This window comes from Amphiura filiformis, chromosome 16, assembly GCF_039555335.1.
Source record: "Amphiura filiformis chromosome 16, Afil_fr2py, whole genome shotgun sequence".
Lineage (NCBI taxonomy): Eukaryota > Metazoa > Echinodermata > Ophiuroidea > Amphilepidida > Amphiuridae > Amphiura > Amphiura filiformis.
Window position 1 is genome coordinate 36314128 of NC_092643.1, and position 20704 is coordinate 36334831.

The 20704-nt window shown below is 35.5% G+C and overlaps 1 protein-coding gene across 8 annotated transcripts in view; it reads right to left on the minus strand.

The window, feature by feature from the left end:
- LOC140135932 (uncharacterized) overlaps window positions 1–20704 on the minus strand; it is a 304873-nt gene that overhangs the window by 258678 nt on the left and 25491 nt on the right. For 6 of the 8 annotated variants that reach the window (XM_072157619.1, XM_072157618.1, XM_072157620.1 and 3 more), the window contains exons 6-10: window positions 17130–17360; window positions 15601–15843; window positions 10384–10617; window positions 7588–7830; window positions 4819–5073 (exon numbers count right to left, since the gene is read on the minus strand). In XM_072157619.1, coding sequence (XP_072013720.1) covers window positions 4819–5073; window positions 7588–7830; window positions 10384–10617; window positions 15601–15843; window positions 17130–17360 — 1206 coding nt within the window. The remainder of the gene's footprint in view (window positions 1–4818; window positions 5074–7587; window positions 7831–10383; window positions 10618–15600; window positions 15844–17129; window positions 17361–20704) is intronic. The other 2 variants (XM_072157616.1, XM_072157617.1) reach the window with 2 other exon arrangements.

Below are 20704 nucleotides of genomic sequence, written 5' to 3' on the forward strand. Positions count from 1 at the left end.
GCCATCTTTCGTATTGTATTATTTGTTAATAAATCATAGACAGTAGCACTATAGCTGTCGAAAGATAAAAAAAAACGTTTCCTTTCTGCCGGGCGCGTTGTTAATTTACATAAAAACACAATTTTGTATACAATTATAAAAGCTCTATATTATATAATTTTGGAAAAACGAACGTTAAAGGAAGGTGACCTGATACATTTGGAAAATCAAATTCTTTAAGACTTACGTATATCATACAATGTCATCCCTTTCAAGCACTCATGCAAAAAGAACATGTAAATGTTTTTTGTAAATGTGACTAATTCCTAATGGAATTACCGACATTTATACAGCGTAATATTGGTAGTCTACAATGTTTTTTATTAATGATAATCATCATGATCGTGCAATATATTGATTTCAAGTGAAAGGCCCTATTTTTCTCATAAACATATTGAAATAAGAAGTTCCAACTCGGTGTATTTTCGAAAAACTACCTAATTAGTCTCAAATGTGGTATACCACATTTGAGACTAACTTTGAGACTAATTCATTCGACAGTTTTTTGATGATTTCTTCGGAAATATACCAATTTGGAACACCCAAAAAACTCACTGGACACTGTAGAGTTACACCTAAAATTAAACATTTTTTGTTGCTTGGTCTTGAGCATATTCATTTTTCATTTTGTACTGAGTGTGATTGCTGTCTTAGTGAAGTATTACGTCACTTTAATACATATGACCTACAGAAGTATTCTTAATACTCCTGTATGTCAGATGGCTCCAGTTCAACAAATTGTCATCTTGAAAAATAAATGTGTAGCTTGCCGTTTTTACTATTAGTTTAACCTTAAATACTGGTACGTTTGCATGCTTAATAATTACATGTGGATTGGCAAACCCCTCCCCCCACACACACACCCCCTTTACACGTGACAACATTTGACAGAACTAAATGTCTTATTTTCGTTTTCTTGGGAGGGGTATTAAAATCACTATCAATGCTTTACAGAAAGAAACAATAATTGTCCTTCCAATACCATGCGCGTATTTTGGGGGGCTTTAGGGGCGCGAGCCCCCCGGGGTAAAAGCAGGGGCGGCCAAAACGAAGGGGCGGCGGAAGAAGAAGGGCGGCTAAAAGAGGGGTGGCGAAAATACCAAATATCAAAATATTTATAAGTTATTATTAAGGATTTCCATCACTCTTAGGGCACTTTAAACCAGCATGTGAAAAAACGGAACCGTCCTGCTTTAACGTGGCATTACAATGTACACTAGATTTCGTGGTTTGTGTAGTTTGGATCTTTCTTTCTTTGTGTCTGTCTGTCAATCAATTTCTTTCTTTATTTCAGTCTTTCTTTCTTCTCTTTTGCTTCCTATTTTCCTTCCTTTTTACCTTCTGTCTGTCATTCTTTCGTTTGTGTCTGTTTTTCATTAATCTTTCTTTTACCTTTCTTTCTTTGATCTTTCTTTCTTTTGTTTCTTTGTTTTGTTTGTCTTTTATGTCTTTCTTTCTGTTTGTTTTATTTATTTGTTTATTTGTTTGTTTGTTTTTTCTTTCTTTTTGTTGTTTTCTTTCTGCGTTTTTTCTTCTTTTTGTTGTTCTCTTACTTTCTTTCACAGCATACCTATCTATTTTAATTATGTCCAGAAACGAAATCTGTCAATTTATTACAAGTACAATGCACTCTATTACGTTCATTTCATTACATTATATTATCATTATATTACACAACATTGCATTACATTCATTACATTACATCATTTTTCATTACATTCAGTACATTACGCTGCATTACATTACAGAACATTACATTTTACATTACAACACATTGCATTACATAACACTATTTTATGTACATTAGAGGCATTTATTGAACGTCAACCAGGAGCGGCGCGCTTTCCTAAACAACCTTAAATCAGGTGGTGGTTGATGCGATATCGCCATCGCGCATTGGATTAACACGTAATCATGAAACCTTCACAAACAGTGGACTTCAGGTATATATATAAATGCGCTTTTATAAATGCGCACGTGACATCTACAAGTCGCCATACCGTGTTCAACGATGCAAGGTACCCGGATGTGCACAAATTCCACACGCAAAATTGTAGGCGAAAATGACAGGTTACAAGGAAAATTGGTTTTGCAAAATAGTGGCATTGATTGCAAAGGGCAAAATAATTTGACCCGAAACATAAACTCTTTATTTGGATTTTCCATTACGGAAAAAATTATGACGGAAAAGCTAGATATAGCTGATTTAAAAAGTTATATTTCATTATTTCCGTGCTAAATGGGCGTGGCAATTGACCATATTGATGACGAAATGTGATTCTTACTGACATTAAGGTCAGATCAGAACTGGGTAGCTGCCGATGATGTTATTTGATAAAGTTTGCACGTAGGGAACTAAGGGGCTGGCATTTTCTTCGGAAGGAAGGGGTCATGGATTTATTTATTTGGGAGTCAAGATAAGTCCCCCCCCCCCCCCGTAGTGCCGCCAATGAACATAACTCTGACCCTAATTTTAACTCTAATTATAACGTAAATTGAGGAAACTATAACTTTACTGCAGGTGGAACTATAAAATTTGGGGTCGGCATTCATTTGTACAGGAAAAATTTGTTTCCTAATTTGTTCAAAATAGAACAGGGTTTTCGTTTTTCGTCGCATAAATAAATAAATAAATAAATAAATAAATAAATAAAAATAAATAAATAAACATTAGTTATGTTTGAACATGGGGGTGCTGTGCAATAATCATGATCCTTTGATATCCATGATTTATCCTTGCAAATTTATAGCATCGAACCTCCAGCCAATGTTCCTTGCCAGTGCTAGCCACGAAACAAGGTCACAACTGTAGCCACTCCTCCAATGGTCGCCATTTCAGTGATCGACAGTGATGTAATGCAAATATGGCGCTGGCCATCTGGTCACGCGCGCATTTATAAAAGCGCATTTATATATACAACCGAAGTCTACTGACAAACAATTCTAAATGTGTTATGTGGTGCATGGTGTCAAAACAAAATTATGTTATTCTAAAACCGTTGGGGTTCGATAAAGTACCCCACTGTGAGTATGTTGTTTTTCAATTTATAACTGCTAACCGTCTATTTTGACTGGGACTGTCAGCCTTGTATTTTCACCATCCTCGTACGTCACGTGTCGCGTGACCTATGCCGCTTGCCTTAAATGGCGGTACATGGAAAACAACCTAGGATATGTGTGCCAACCTTCCCCATTTGCTATTCAACAGGTAAGATATCCAAAAACAACTTCTTCGGTAATTTAAAAATAATTATGTGAATGTGTATCGCCAAAACGTTTGTACGAACGCATGCGCACTTCAAAATTAAACACTATGTAAAAACTAACCTGTAGTACCTGTTACCTCAACATTGAATACACAGGTTCTAGCAGTATTAGATCCATTAATGGCCGTTACAGTGACCGGTGTTGTACCAATAGGAAAGAAAGTAATACTGCAAGCGATGTTGATTGGGTTAGAACCTCCGGTAGTTGTTAACATAAAATATTGCAAAGGTGTTGTGAGGATTACCTCTAATTACTGTGGAGGGTTATACATTTGACTGTGTGTGATTTCTGTGCCTAAAATACAATAAATGCAAGTATATATGTCTTCAATGGGTGGCAAATAAGTGTCATTATTGCACTGTTGGTTTAAAAAAGCAAGTAGCTGCAAGTCACCTTCATGACAGTGTACCAAACCTTTTGCAGCTCCTAAACCCAAGTTTATGATATGAGTCTTAGTTTCTCCTTTGGTCATGATGGTCATTAACCAAAAATTAGATGATTAAAAAGAGGATTATAGTGGTGGCTACATACTCCATAGGTCCTTCGAAGAATGAATGAATGAGATCAAATGGTGCGCTAGAAGGCCAAATAAAAAACAAGTTTGTTTCCGTGGCGCGCGCGCATTTCGTTTTTGATGGCTTATTTTGCGCATTAGATTATTTTTCAGTCTTTCAAAGGAAAAAAAAGAAAAAGCCCGAAAAATCGCAATAAATAATGGAAAACACTACTGGGTAAACATTAAATGTTACACAATATCGGAGGCGCATAGCAACAACGGGACTGATCGATTTTAAGCCCTAGGTAATTCCTTGTAAAATGTATGATTTAAATTTGATTGACATTTGTAATACTTATGATATTTCTATTTGAATTAAAGTGTTTAAGAATGAGAATAAAGGTATTGTTTTTAGTTGCTGTCGTGCATCTATCGTCTCATATAACACGGGCGACATCATTATTTTTGGCGTAAAATAACTCGGCTTCGCCTCGTTGATTTACCTAAAATAATGATGACGCCCGTGCTATATGAGACGATAGATACACTCCAGTGTTTAAAACCAATACCTTAATTCTCTAATTAATTATGATAATAAACAAAATCCAAACTTTATACAACTAAACAAATCTGCTTTGAAAACGAGTTTTGCTTTTGTTTCTTGCTCCATCTTTGACACAAAGTACTAATTTTATTACGATACAGTAAATAATTTTAAACACCCAGTGTACATCCTTAAAGGCTTTTCTTGTAACTTGCCTGTAACAGGGTTAACTGTGACAGTAAATAAGCAGGATTGCTGGTTGTTATTATTATCAAAGACAGTTGCGGTGACTTTTGTTGTACCAGTCACAAAGAAGTTACTTGTGTTATAAGGTGTAGCACCCCTGAGGCTGTTGCTGGTGGCAACATCACTTGTGCAACAGATTGTCCGGCAGGAGCAACAACCGCTATATTTTGTGAACATTGGATGGCAAGTGTCTCTTAAAATTTAATTTCTTTTCTTTTTGACTTACCTGTACTAGGGTTTACTGTGACAGTAAATGTGCAGGATTGCTGGTTGTTATTACCATCAAAGACAGTTGCGGTGACTGTTGTTGTTGTTTGCTGATTATTCGTAACAACAAAGAAGTTGCTCGATGGATTGTAAGAAATGGTATAAGGTGCAACACCCCCGGAGGCTGTTGCTGGTGAATACATCACTACTGCACCAGATTGTCCGGCAGGTGCATTAGCCACTCTATTTTCTGGACATTGGATGGCAAGTGGAGCTGCAAAATCAAAACAATGGCGTACAGGTTATTGATGGAATCGTAACTATAAGACTATTATAATGGTATCCATTGGTTGGCAATAATAGTCCGCTTTCTGTGGCAATTTTTGTATATTGTTGAAAAGGGTGACATCTGAAGCTAAAGCTTTATAACTAAACACATTATGCTTTGAGACAGTGCTTTGATCAAGTTGCATTTTATTTACATAAATATTAGCAAGGCGTTGTGAGGATTCCTCAATAATTGCTGCCGAGGGGTATACATCTTTCTGTCTGTGATTTCGGTGCCTAAAATGCAATAATTGCTGACAACTTTTATAGCTTCGACCCTCAGTCTGCACTTTCATATTTATAATTGCAATTCAAAATATGTCTTGATTGGGGTGGAAATTAAGTGTCATTATTGTACCTTTAGCCTTTTTTAGTTTAAAAACAAATCACATTTATGCCAGTGTACCAAAACCTCTGCTGCTTTTACGTTGATAACCTGTTACTCTTCCCCCTAAATCTCAGCAAAGGTGCTTATGCCATCTCATTTACACAATCCCTAAATATAAATAAGGACGATTTCTAGAAAGGGCATATTTCAAACTGATTTTATCATGCTATTGAATTGTAACAGATAATAAGGAATTAGAAAACCCGTAGATATACGTTTTCGTTTCCCTGGTACTTGCAGTGCCTTGCTTTAAATTATGAGTCAAATTTTCTCTTTTGTTCAGATACTAAAAATCAGGGGATTATAAAGCTTTATACTCCAAAGTGAACTTGTCAAGATACTGGAATGGAATGCACGTCTTTATTGATTGGAGAGCTGGACTATGACTAATAAAGCATGAGAGAACCGGGTACTTGGTGCATAAATGTGGTTCTGGAGAAGAATGCTGAATATTATTATCAAAGACAGAGATAAAAAGATTTTATTGCGTCTGACGTCATCTGTCAATCAAACTCGAGCACGGTTTGTTTACAAGTGTCGTGATGATGACTTGCTAAATGCGGCAGTATAACCGGGCGCCTTATCGTTAATTTTGCACCTTCAAACACACAAACCATCTGAAAAGTTAGGTCTTTATAGTAGGAAACTCTCTTTTGCGAAGGCACCATGTCAACAATGCCTAGAAATGTTCTTCTTGCCTTGTAAAAGTACGTAATTTTTCACCATTTACTGCTATTCCTTTTCTCCGATCGGCACCACATAAATCGGCCTTTCTTTTACCCGCTATTAATCAATCAAGGATCGTAATCGACAGTAACGTCAGACGCGATAAAAAATTTTAAAATACTTTATAAATCTAATGATATGTACGTAAAGTGTATGTAGCTGGGATGAAAAGCCGACGATGAAAATGTTGTCCTTTCATATTGAAGATATACAATTTTTTCACAAAAAGACCTAAATTTGTTTAATGTTTTGGAGGAAATTCATATCTTTAATACGAAAGGTCAAATTTTTCTGTTGATCGTCGGCTTTTCACCCCAGCTACATACATTTTACGTACATGTCATTAGATTCATAAAGAATGCTAGTCGATATGTCTGATGTGCTCTCACTTCCCACAAAAAATACTGTCCAAATGTTTATGCCCCAGCCCTTGAGTTCGCGTAAAATTGGCTTGTTTTTACTGGAGCTAGCAGTGTAGGATACTTCTGGAAAGATTATAGCCGGTGCATATCCGTATGTTGCATCTCGGAAGAAAGGAGGTAGACAGGAGGAGAGGGAGAGCATTGGAAGTGGATATACAGAGGGACTGCGCCCCCTTGAGGATTTTTTTGTTTTCGTGCTTGACCCTCCCCCTCTGGGATGCTGGCCGCAGTGATATTTTACGTTTAAGGCCTTTCTTGCACATGTACTCTGTGTAACATGCTAACTAGACATCGCATATAGTGCAAACTATTCTCTTTCTGAAAGGAACAACTTTGACTTTTGAACTATACACAACAAGTAAATCGACCTGTGACCTTATGTGCCCTATAACTTCTTAACGATAAGTTGTACACGCAACACGGATCCGCGGGATGGATGCTTTACGCCCAATATTTATTGGTCTCGCTATGAGTTGTAAACATTTTAAAACTCATAGCTCGAGCAATAAATATGGGCTCAACCGATCCAATTTTATATCAACTCATAGCAAGACCAATAAATATTGGGCGTAAAGCATCTAATTTTATCATTATTATGTTTCGGATCCAATATTTTCACACACTTGGATCCATCAAAACATAATAATGTTTCACTGCAGGACTAGCCACAATTTTTGAGAAATTTCCCCAAAATTAGGGGACAGTAATAAGAACTTTAGAAATTTTGACCTTTGGTATGGCGAAAGGTCAACATTTCTTTTAAAATTAGTCTATTGATGAGTCCACTTCCAAATTCTCAGCGGTAGTTCCTACCGTGACCAGAACTGACCTTGAGTACCCCCTCACCCCTGATACATTATAACATATTTAGAAGCCTCCGTAATTATGTTTTTCTTTTCAAGTTAAAAATGAGAACAATTCTTACCTGCTGCAGCAATTACTTCAACGTTGAAAGAACATGATTGTTGAGCACCAGTAGCTGTATCAGTGACCGTTGCTTGGACTGGTCTTATTCCAGGAACGAACAAGGAACCAGATGCCGGTAAATATGTGAATTGATATGACCCTGTACCTCCGGTTGCTGTTGCTGAGTATTGAACTGACGTAAAGCTCTGTCCTGTTTGTAGTGTAACTGGACTGGGATTTGGACATTGAATGGCTAGTCCAGCTGCAGTAAAATGAGGTAAAATTTAAGATTATTTTGTCAAGTTAAATATCAGTCACTTAGTGAAACCATTTTGTAAGCCAATTTTGTTATGGTAATTTTTTATCAGAAAATAACCCAATTTTGTCTCACTGTAGCCAAAATTTGAGGGGAAATTGAAACAACCCTGGAAAATTTTACTTTTGGTATAGCGATGGGTCAACAGTTTCTTTAAAAATTGGTTTATTGATCATGTTGATGGGTCCACTTTCAAATTGTCAGCGGCACCTCTCTACTCAACCCAAACTTAAGTTTCACCACCATCCCTCCTCCCCCTAAAAGAATCAATCTGCATGAAATATTTTGTACATAAACATTATGTAGCCAGAGGTTTCCAGTGATATAAAAATCTCACCTTTTTTTGAGAAAAGTGGGGGGATGAGGCTGTGGATCACGAAATGCCCTTTTAAGTTGCCAACATCTCTACGTAATTTTAAACAATTAGGGTTATAATTTCACTTTCGAAGTGAACGCGAAAACTCTATAGTAAGCAGTAAATTATGTAAAATATACGTCAGTTTAAGAACAATATGTAGTTTTGATATTTCCACAAAACTTTCCTATAAGTTTAACCTTAATACCTGTACATTTGCATGCTTAATAATTACATGTGGATTGACACCCACCTCCCCCCCCCCCCACACACACACACACACACCTACATTTACACGTGACAACATTTGAAAGAACTAAATATCTGTTATTTCTACAGTCGTTTTCCTGGGAAGGGGTATTAATATGAACGTTTTCCAGAGTCTTATTGACAAGATGACATTCCAGTAAAAACAAATCATATTTTGGAATTCATAATTTCATGGTATTTAACTGTGGGACTAAGTCATTAAATATTCATTGGTTTCATATCAATGATATTGATATTTTGATTAAGCTTCGTGCGAAGTTTAAACTAAATTAGCATGTACAAGATATTGCTATGGTTAATTCTGTTATATGTATGTCGAATTTTGATTCGTTATTAATAATATAACAGCCGTAATTCTATTCATTAAACGGTAAATTACATGTTTTATACGAATCTACACTTCTCTGTACGAATCCATACTTAACTGTAGATTCGCGCAGAAAAGTGTTGATTCGTAGAAAATAATATACAATTTATTGAATAGAATAGAATGGTTTAATTAGTAAGATGGACAACCTCGAGTAATAAGTAATTCTCAGTTCTTTAGTTAATTACCATCAATATCTTTACTATACTGACGCCGTTTGATAGTTGTTTACCAGTGGGGTTACCATTTTAGCACCCCTTCGCCCCTTAAACTTCTCAACAAAAATTACCAATTGGGTCCCCACCACTCCATACAATAATAGCGCTGTTTCGTTTTTGCTGCTTTACAAAGAAGAACTAGTCCAAAATTTTCTTGTCACTTTGAGAAATATAACATTGAGCCAGCCAAAAAATAAATCGTTATGACGTATACTTAACCATATTACACTATAATTTCTATTCTACTCTACTTCTCTTCAATGATCAGTGACATCAGGCAGACACTTGGTCAGGCTTCAAAATACAATACTTTTTGCTGATTCCAGAGTCTTATTTGTTTATTTATAATATTCATGATGAAAACAAATCTATATATCGATCTGAATCTGATAATCATTGCCCAGCCGCTGAAATATAAACCGACCAGTTTGCTACCCTCATAAAATAAGTTGATTTTTTTTTACATTGTAAGATTCTGAAAATATAATAATGATCAAATTGGATGGATTGTTTGCACATTGCATAAGTATATCGGTCTCCTATGAGTTTTAAAAATAATTGCAGAATATTCTGCACTCAACCACACCCACACTGTATTCATGGTATCGGTGCCTTAAACTTAATACATCAAATTTTATATCAAGCATGAGTCGCATTTTCGATCTTTTGGTATATCAATGACCTTATTTTGTAAGCCAATTTTGGTATGGTCATTTTTTTTCAGAAAATAACCCAATTTTGTCTCACTGTAGCCAAATTTGGGGGGGAAATTGAAACAACTCTGGAAAATTTTACTTTTGGTATAGCGATGGGTCAACATTTTGTTTAAAAATTGGTCTATTGATCATGTTGATGGGTCCACTTTCAAATTATCAGCGGCACCTCTCTACTCAACCCAAACTTAAGTTCCACCACCCCCCCCCACCCGCCGGCCTCGTAAACAATATAACATATATATTGTGAATGCAGCGGGATTTGGACATTGAATGGCTAGTGCAGCTGCAGTAAAATGAGGTAAAATTTAAGATTATTTTGACAAGCATCATCAAGTTAAATGTCACTAACAATAAAGGCAAGTGTGTATCAAGTCACATAGTTCAAGCCAGTGGCGTAGCCAGGGGCAAGGGGTAGCTGCCCCCCCTGTGAAAAGTCTTGCTTCCCCCCCTTGCCCTCCCTGTGCGATGGTGACCGCCCCGACATTTAAGACTTTTTTGTGTTTCTGACCAAATTTACATTATATATTATATTTTGCCATTTTATTTTATTTCAAGTCACTTCTAGTCACTAACCTGCTGTTACCACGACATCAAATGAACAGGTTCGACCAGTATTAGATGCATCAGTGGCCGTTACACTGACCGTTGTTCTACCAACAGGAAAAAAACTATTTGTTGGATTACTATAGCCGATGTTGATTGGGTTAGAACCTCCGGTAGTTGTTGCTTGTCCATAACTTACAAAAGCACCTGTAAGGCCGGCTTGTGGAGGAACTTGCACATCTTGTGGACATGTTAAGGTGAATGCTGAGATTCAAAATAAGATATAACATGACTACAGCGTGTTAAAAAACACAATATCACAAACGTTCGATCATGAACGTTCGTCAAATTTACATAATAAATTAGAGATCCATTTATCTTTCGTAAAATTACATAACAATAGGACTTGAAATTATATCACTTGCAAGTTGCAAACAAAGAGATTATACCCAAAGAGTACCGACTCAAAATTACCCCGTGCGTAATTACGCTATGGTACCTCAGCCATTTTGGTTTGTCGCTCCTGGAGGGCAAATAATGTACCGCCGGCGTTTCTCGGCAATAGCTCCAAAATCGACCAATATTATGCGTCTTACACAGGGGTGTAGTTCTCAAATGGGCGTAGTTCTCAAATGACAGTCGGCAAACATTATACAACAAAGCTTGTATAATGTTTGCGCAATCATCGCTTAGCGGCATTGTAGTACAACGCGTTTTTGATTTTGTATCTTCCGTAATGGTATTACACTGTGTCACTGTTTCAAGCTATTCCCTAGGTCTGTGTGCTCTTACTTCATCAGAACCTACACATTCTATAGACCTTTTTCCCTCTTTCCCATCATGCACTATTCCAGGGGGGTATGAGTGTCGCAAAATACATCATCTCCCCGGGGGAGTACAGAGTTATGTTCATCACATTCTGGAATACAGACATTTCGGCTGGTGCCTTCATCACAAAAAAGGAATCCCCGATAATCACGATAATGGCGCCCGATCACTAATACCTTTCGGGGCAAAAACAACATTTCTATGCCTTATGGACATGGTGTCGTCGCCAAAAAAAGTTTCCTGTTATTGAAACCTAACTTTGTATACATTTTATAGACATAATGGTGAAAAACTGATGACGAGACACGCAGTGATATTTTACCGGCGTCCGTTTCACTTTTTTTCGGAGATGAAAATAAAATGTAAACACAATCTCTTACACAGATGTTCTGCATCGCTCCGTAACTGCATCACTCGTGTATTCAATAATTGCCTAATTAGTAACATCGATGGCCTTTACGATAATCCGCTTATATGGAATCAGTTTGCCCATATTAAGACAAAATAATTGCAAAGGCCTGGCAAAGACCATCGGATGCACACGATCTATGACGTTAATGAACTACGTCATACCCCCCTGGAATAGTGCATTGTGGGATAGAGGGAAAAAGGTCTATAGAAAGATCGGCATGCGGCAATCAGGCTGCCCATCGGGTCACCCACCTTAAACCTCAGTTATAAACAAGGGCTGAAATAATAACACTTCCTTTGTAAAACGTACATAACTCATTAACAACAATAAATCAAGCAAGTTTTCAAAGTATAAATTATATATACCCAGCAAACACAAAAATGTTTTTAAAATGATTTAAACATGTTATATTTTGGGTTTTGGTTCAGATAAAAACGTTTTAATAACATTAAATGTCGGGTCGTGGAAACGTTTTAAATCATTTTGTATGAAAACACACTACAACAATATTTTTAAAATGTTTTTAAAATGTTATTGTAAAATATTTTTGCAAACATTTTTTGCCAAATGTTTTGTTAACACTTAAATAACATTATGTTAGCATTTGCAGCAGGTCATCAACAAAATGGTTTTGAATGTTATAAAAACGTTGTATAGCCTTTATATGGCCTTAATATAACCCGACATTTAAACGTTTTTTGGTAACATTTTCTAACCTTTTGCGAATTTGTAAAATGAACTTTTGCAAAACATCGAAGTGTTATCTTTCAATGATATATTTAGACAATGAAAATCGATTTCTTGGCTGCTTCGACCAACAATATCTCGTCTACCCTTAAGCTATCTGAAAGTTAAAACTAATATAATTTTTAAATTTTATGAATATAGTCAAAACGGATATTGTAGAATGTAAGAAATCGTATTCTACAATCTGATGTCAAAACTGGAAAAAGGGTTTTTTTAAATCATTAAATATTCATTGGTTTCATATCAATGATATTGATATTTTGATTAAGCTTTGTGCAAAGTTTAAACTAAATTAGCATGTACAAGATATTGCTATGGTTCTTTCTGTTATATGTATGTCGAATTTTGATTCGTTATTAATAATATAACAGCCGTAGTTCTATTCATTAAACTGTAAATTACATGTTTTATACGAATCTACACTTCTCTGTACGAATCCACACTTAACTGTAGATTCGTGCAGAAAAGTGTTGATTCGTAGAAAATAATCTACAGTTTATTGAATAGAATGACGTCACATCGATGGTTTAATTAGTAAGATGGACAACCTCGAGTAATAAGTAACTCTCAGTTCTTTAGTTAATTACCATCAACCCTGCAAACACAAAAACGTTTTAAAAACGTTTTAAATAGTTTATATTTTGGCTTTTGGTTTAGGTAAAAACGTTTTAATAACATTAAAATGTCGGGTTATATAAAGGTCATGATAACGTTTTAAAACGTTTTGTATGAAAATACACTACAATAATATTTTTTAATGTTTTCAAAAAATGTTATTGTAAACTATTTTTGCAAACATTTTTGCCAAATATTGCGTCAATACTTAAATAACATTATGTTAAAATATTTGAACCCAGCAAACACAGAAATGTTCTTAAAATGTTTTTTCAAAACCTTTAAATAACATTTAAATGTCGGGTTATATAAAGGTCATGAAAACGTTTTTAAAACGTTATTGAAAATATTTTGGGCAAACATTTTTCGGAAAATATTTTTTCAACCCCAAAATAACATTCTGTTTAGAATGTTTTGTATCAAGTTTTCAAGAATGTTTTTGGAATGTTATTAAAACGTTTTTATACCCTTCATATAACCCGACATTTAAGCGTTTTCTGTAAAACATTTTTGTTTGCTGAGCAGTAGATTATCAAAAAATGTTTTTAAGGTTATAAAAAAACCGCTTTAAACTCTTAATAATATACCCTTTATATAACCCGACATTTAAACGTTTTCTGACAACCTTTTATAACCTTTTGCGAATGATGTCGAAAACGTTTTGTGTTTGCTGGAATATCTTTACTATCAACTGACGCCGTTTAATAGTTGTTTATACCAGTGGGGTTACCAATTTAGCAACCCTCCGCCCCTTAAACTTCTCAACAAAAATTACCAATTGGGTCCCCACCACTCCATACAATAATAGCGCTGTTTCGTTTTTGCTGCTTTACAAAGAAGAACTAGTCAAACATTTTCTTGTCACTTTGAGAAATATAACATTGAGCCAGCCAAAAAATAAATCGTTAGGCTGAGTTCACATAGAAGTATACGGTATAAGGTATTCGCTATACGAAACACGCTCAATCGATCAGGCGGAGGGCATATAGGAGTATACGATGTGAACTCAGCCTCATCGAATGAGCGTATTTCGTATAGCGATTAGCGAGTCTAGGCATGATAGGTCAGTTTACCAATTTTCTTCGTCTAATCAAATGCTTGTAAGTTTACTTCTTGAGGTCACATTGCATTCAATGAGGTGTCATAATGTGCAGAATTAGATAGTGCATCTATTTAAAAAAAATTAATTTACCCACATATGGTTTAGCTTTAAAATTAGGACGGTATACGCTGCACTAAAATCAAACACGCACGATTCCCACTTATTTCCGCTATACTACCATACGCAGGTACTATGAAATTACCTTGCTCGATTTAAGCTATACGCGTACACCTGCAAAACGTGCACCGTATACCCGAATAGTATACTTCTATGTGATCGTAGCCTTATGTGACCCGGTACTATGAAATTGTCTTGCTCGATTTAAGCTATACGCGTGCAACTAAAAAAACGTGCACCGTATACCCGAATAGTATTCTTCTATGTGAACGCAGCCTTATGACGTATACCCCCATATTACACTATAATTTCTATTCTACTCTATTTCTCTTCAATGATCAGTGACATCAGGCAGACACTTGGTCACGCTTCAAAAGACAATACTTTTTGCTGATTCCAGAGTCTTATTTGTTTATTTATAATATTCATGATGAAAACAAATCTATATATCGATCTGAATCTGATAATCATTGTCCAGCCGCTGAAATGTAAACCGACCAGTTTGCTACCCTCATAAAATAAATTGATTTCCTTTTTTACATTGTAAGATTCTGAAAATATAATAATGATCAAATTTGATATTCTGCACTCAACCACACCCACACTGTATTCATGGTATCGGTGCCTTAAACTTAATACGTCAAATTTTATATCAAACATGAGTCGCATTTTCGATCTTTTCAAACAATGACCTCATTTTGTAAGCCAAATTTGGTATGGTCATTTTTTTTCAGAAAATAACCCAATTTTGTCTCACTGTACCCAAAATTTGGGGGGAAATTGAAACAACTCTGGAAAATTTTACTTTTGGTATAGCGATGGTTTAAAAATTGGTCTATTGATCATGTTGATGGGTCGACTTTCAAATTGCCAGCGGCACCTCTCTACTCAACCCAAACTTAACTTCCACCACCACATCTCCAATAACTCCCCCACCCCAACCATCCGGCCTCGTAAACAATATAACATATTAGGAGGCATCCGCATTACTGGTCGAACACGATAAGATTTTAGGTGTTAATAAAATAGAAACTTTTCTGATAGCTTCTGATAACACGTTAGATTTGTTTGCAGCCCTCACTAGCTAGCTTTTGATTCAACAAGCTACTTGGGGAAGGGGGTGGTGTCCAACCTTCAAGTAATTATTTTGTGTAAGCTAACCCTAAGCCTATTCATAACCCTAATCCTAACTCTAACCCTACACTAACCCTAACCAATCAATGACAGTGCCTGTTTCAAGCCTATAAGCCTGCTGCGTGCATGATCGCCTGTCGAATTCGTCTACCTACCTCGACCGGAGACTAAGTTCAGACCCCGGCTCTATTGGGTAGCTGTGTTAACGCGCCAATGACCGAAATCCTATCGTATTCGACAAGCAATGCGTATATGTTTTTCTTTTCAAGTTCAAAATGAGAACAATTCTTACCTGTTGCGGGATTTACTACAACGTTGAAAGAACATGATTGTTGAGCACTAGTAGCTGTATCAATGACTCTTGCTGTGACTAGTCTTGTTCCCTGAGCGAATAAGGAACCAGATTGCGGTGAATATATGAATTGATATGACCCTGAACCTCCGGTTGCTGTTGCTGAGTATTGAACTGACGTAGAAGTCTGTCCTGTTTGTAGTGTAACTGGGGCGGGATTTGGACACTGAATGGCTAGTGCAGCTGCAGTAAAATGAGGTAAAATTTAAGATTATTTTGACAAGCATCATCAAGTTAAATGTCACTAAATGTCACTAACAATAAAGACAAGTGTGTATCAAGTTGCTTAGTTCAAGCGATTTTAAAGGTGACTTTCAGTTGATCATCTCGGCTCCAAATGCTCACAAATTCTTTCAGATAACTTTTCAGCTATCTGAAAGTTAAAACTAATATCATTTTTAAGTTTTATAAATTATAAAAATGTCGCCAGGCATGTTTTTGAGTAATAGGCCTTCAAAGATGACATTCCAGTAAAAACAAATCATATTTTGGAATTCATAATTTCATGGTATTTAACTGTGGGACTAAGTGGACTTTCAAATCTTTAAAAGTACTTACTAAAACGAGTTTTGTTTAAACAATAATTGACAACTTAACTATGATAATCCCTATTCAATCCTGTGTAAGGCAGGAAACTAATTAGATCATTTTTACTCAGAATAGCAATTTGGCAAAAATATCAAGGTATCATTTACGAAATTATCCATATCTTGAAAAGCATTGACGCTGTGTATATAATTTTGGTATTATTTTAAAGCTTATTGTCTAGTGCTTACAATTTTTCTTCAAATCATGAAATGTCAGAAGTGCGACTTGTTCCTAGTTTTGTCAGAACGGGTCACAAATATAGTCAAAACGAATATTGTAGAATGTCAGATATCGTATTCTACTATCTAATGTCAAAAAGGGAGAAAGTATTTTTTAAATCATTAAATGTTTCTTGATTAAGGTTCGTGCAAAGTTTAAACCAAATCAGCATGTCTTAGATATTGCTATGATTCTTCCTGTATTCTGTATTTCGACTTTCATTCGTTATTAATAATATAATTATGTTGTGATGAGATGAAAACAAATTTATATCTCAATCATTACCCAGGCGTCGAGATGTACACCGACTCAGTTTTCTACCATCATTGACTATTACAGTTGAAATACATACACCCCCTATGGAAGACATGACCTTAATCTTCCACACAGGGAGTGTGCATTTCAAATTTCAATTTCAAAACATAAAATAATTGCCTTTTTTAGTCAGAGGTTAAAAATCGTCATACATGCTGTGGTTCTTTTATTCGTTTAACTAAATTTGCTCCTTGGAAGATTTGATGATTGTTAAAGCTGAACAGTTGGTAGGTGTGCGTAACTTTGTTGGTTTTATTTCTGATGAACCCGATACACCAATACAGCATATTATTTTGGAAACCTGAGTATGAGTTACATTAAATTCAGAATGATGATAACATTCTTACCAGTTACTTCAACATTAAATGAACAGCTTGCCTGACCACCAGCTGCATCAGTGACCGTGGCCGTAACTGGCGTTGTACCAACGTTAAAGAGGGTATTAGGTTGAGTTGTGTATGCGATAGAATATCCTGGAGTGCCCCCGTTTGCTGTTGCCTGGAAGGTCACAAAGGCATTATCTTGTCCTTGAGGAGCTGGTACTGCGGCAGGATTTGGACATATGATGCCTAGTTGTGCTGTTGTGAAATAAAGTAAAATTAAGGTTATTTTCACATACAGGGTGTCCCAGAATACTCTTTAGCAATTAGTAACGGCCAATACCCATTATTTTCACATTTGAAGACTAGGAATATCATTTTAATTGGATTTTTTTAGATCCAACTTTACAAAGTAATCCTTGTGAAATAAAATTTCTTTGGCAGGAGTTTTGAATGTAAGTATTGTGGTGTGAGATACTATTTGAAATGGGGGCAGAACCTGATCTGGTAGTGGTTATGAGAAGATTATTCCTCTTTTTGACTTTTACCGCACACTTTTGTTCCATAACCATTATGGTATAGGACATTTTTTTGTTTTTGCTATAGCCCCCGAATGAAATGTATTTAATTATATTTGTACTCACTCAGGTAGCATTGTGTGTGAATTTTACATCGAACTAGGTGCTATTCTTTTTTATGGGCATTTTAGTGTCTAAAATGGCCCAAAATTAGGGTTTTTCAATATTCTTTTTCTAATCTAAATATAAACTGATATGGTGTAAAATGGCAAATTTTATGAAAAAAAAATACAAAAACTCATTTTTTTTCATAAAACATTTGTAAACACACTATAGATAAAAGGGGACAAATCTAAATTTTAGCTTGTGTGTGTTTTTGTAATCTAGATATCACATAGGTAAAATTTAAGATATTTTGACAAGCATCATCAAGTTAAATGTCACTAACAGACACTTAGTTCAAGCGATATTAAATCTTTCAGATAGCTTTTAAGCTATCTGAAAGGTAAAACTAATTTTTAAGTTTTAAATAGTCAAAACGAATCTTGTAGAATGTCAGATATCGTTCTTTCTGTATTCTGTATTTTCGAATTCCATTCGTTATTAATGCTCTGCATGCTAGCCATAGGCTTCGAGTTATAAGTCCCAAGTTTTGAGATATTTTCTCAAAATATCAAGAGCTATCTCAAAAACCACTGAACCAATACTAGGCTTGTTTGTACTCATTTTGAAGCATTTTTCATGCTGGTTCCAAATATGGTCATGAAAATTGACAAAACAAATTTGAACTTGTCGTCTGCAGTCGACACCCGCGTGAAGAGAGTTGTAATAATATATTTATGTTGTGATGAGATGAAAACAAATCTATATCTCAATCATTACCCAGGCGTCCAGATGTACACCGATTCAGATTTCTACCATCATTGACTATTACAGCTGAAATCCATACACCCCGTATGGAAGACATGACCTTAATCTTCCACACAGGGAGTGTGAATTTTAAATGGAGTCACTCATACAAGTAACCCAGTATTACTGCTTCTTCAATGTCTACAGACCACATGCAGAAGACTTTAAATAATACACTTTAATAATAAATCTGGAGTCTGGAGTAATAAGTCTGGCTATTCCAGAAAATAAAAGTGCACAACTCCTATAGCGGAGTAACTTTTCATTAAAAGAAATGCCAGGATTTCCAAGTTTGCTTTCTGAAAACGGTTAGAATTCCAGTTGCCAATGTTACTTGAAAAAGCTTGGAAATGCAATTAAATGAATGAAAAATCACAGAAATTATCACAATGAACTCTCAAATTGAGAACTTCAAAGTTTGAACTATTTTTCTGCTAGATTTTTTTGCCTTTACGACTGGACAAAAAGTCCGGAAATCCGAACTCCTCTGTAGGGGGTGTGAATCTATTTTCTGGAATAGCAAAATAGCTACAATAGGTTTGGACTTAGTGAATTAGACCCCAGACTAATTTACGTACACCAGGGGCGTAGCCAGGGGGCAACGCCACCCCCCCCCCATTTTTCAGGGATAAAATGGGGACGGCAAAGAATAAAGTGTCCTTAAAATTACTAAAATTGGGACAAAAAATGACAAACGGGGACGAACATTTGGCTTTGACCAATCACACTTAACTCCAGGCTACGCTACTGATGTAAATATTATTTTACAATCATCGTATTACAATATCAAGGTATACATTTGAAGACCTGGGCGCAAGAAAACCGTAAGTTCATTTGGCCCATCAACATGTATACATTTAAGTTATATATAGTTTCTTAGTGTTTTATAATGTTTAATACATGTTCCAGGGTGAAAACATCATGAAAGGTTGTGAAAGATTTGTTTTGGCCCCTGAACATGTATAAAACATTACCAAACTATACGAAACTATACGCAACTTGAGTGTATACATGTTGAGGGGCTTAGTTGACTTACGGTCTTCTTGCGCTCAGGTCTTCATTTAAATATCTGATTATGTAGTTTTTTATTGTTTGTTTGCCGTATTGAACAGACGCAAATAGTAGAATCGGTCCTTCGGATATAAAATATTATTGTCATTTCTGTTCGGAATTCTTAAAATTAGAATCACATTTCATTTTACATAGTTTTTAATATCTCGCTTTAAAAACAGCCAGAAGAAAATAACTAATTTTTCCGTTGATTAAAAAAGATTCCTTTGTGCAGTATTTGTATTCGTTTTTTCATAATTTGGGTCGGTCAGGTTACTGCAAACAAACAATTTTTTACGCCTAACAAAAATACACAATATTGATACAATTTTTGTACAACGAACATCTTATATTTACAATTTTATATATTACACGGTGACCCTGAAAGAACTGTATCGTCGGGAACTGCATTTTTTGTGTATTTTAACGCATAAACCAAACATAACTAAATAACCGATGTGGTTGAGGAGTATATCTGGTATCACATACTTTTTGAATTTTGACAAATGGAAGCTCCGTTTTTGAAATAAAATAATTTTACGAAACTACCTCCGTTCCACGGAATCAAAATAAATCTATCAATGAAAACAGACGCCTCATGCGCTGATTATTGCGCAGTGATTAGCACTTATTAACTCTTATATTTCAAGAACGGTGTGGTGAATTATCAAAATTCAAAAAGTATGTGATCGCTAATATACTCCTCAACCACACTAGTTATTTAGTTATGTTTATAGTTGTCGGGTTAAACAGCAAACTATTACGTTTCCGACGATACAGTTCTTTCAGGGACATCCTGTATTATTGAAATACACGATGTTTATTAGATTCCAATATGATAATCCTGTAAAGTAAATCAGAAATAGAAAGAAAAACGGTTTACATGTTGAAGAATTTTAAAGTTCAAGCATTACTTTGCAATTTGCTGTTTCCGTAAAATGTGCTATTTTAAAACGGATTTCATAACCGATTGTATTTGCATGCTCTTCGCATACTTTTAGCATCGATCACTTTTCCGAATTAAAAAACAACAAAAATCAACCTCTACCAGCTCAACCTAATATTTACCATACACTAGGATCCACAACATGCTCATCTATCAGGGGCACAGGTCTTTAACCCCAA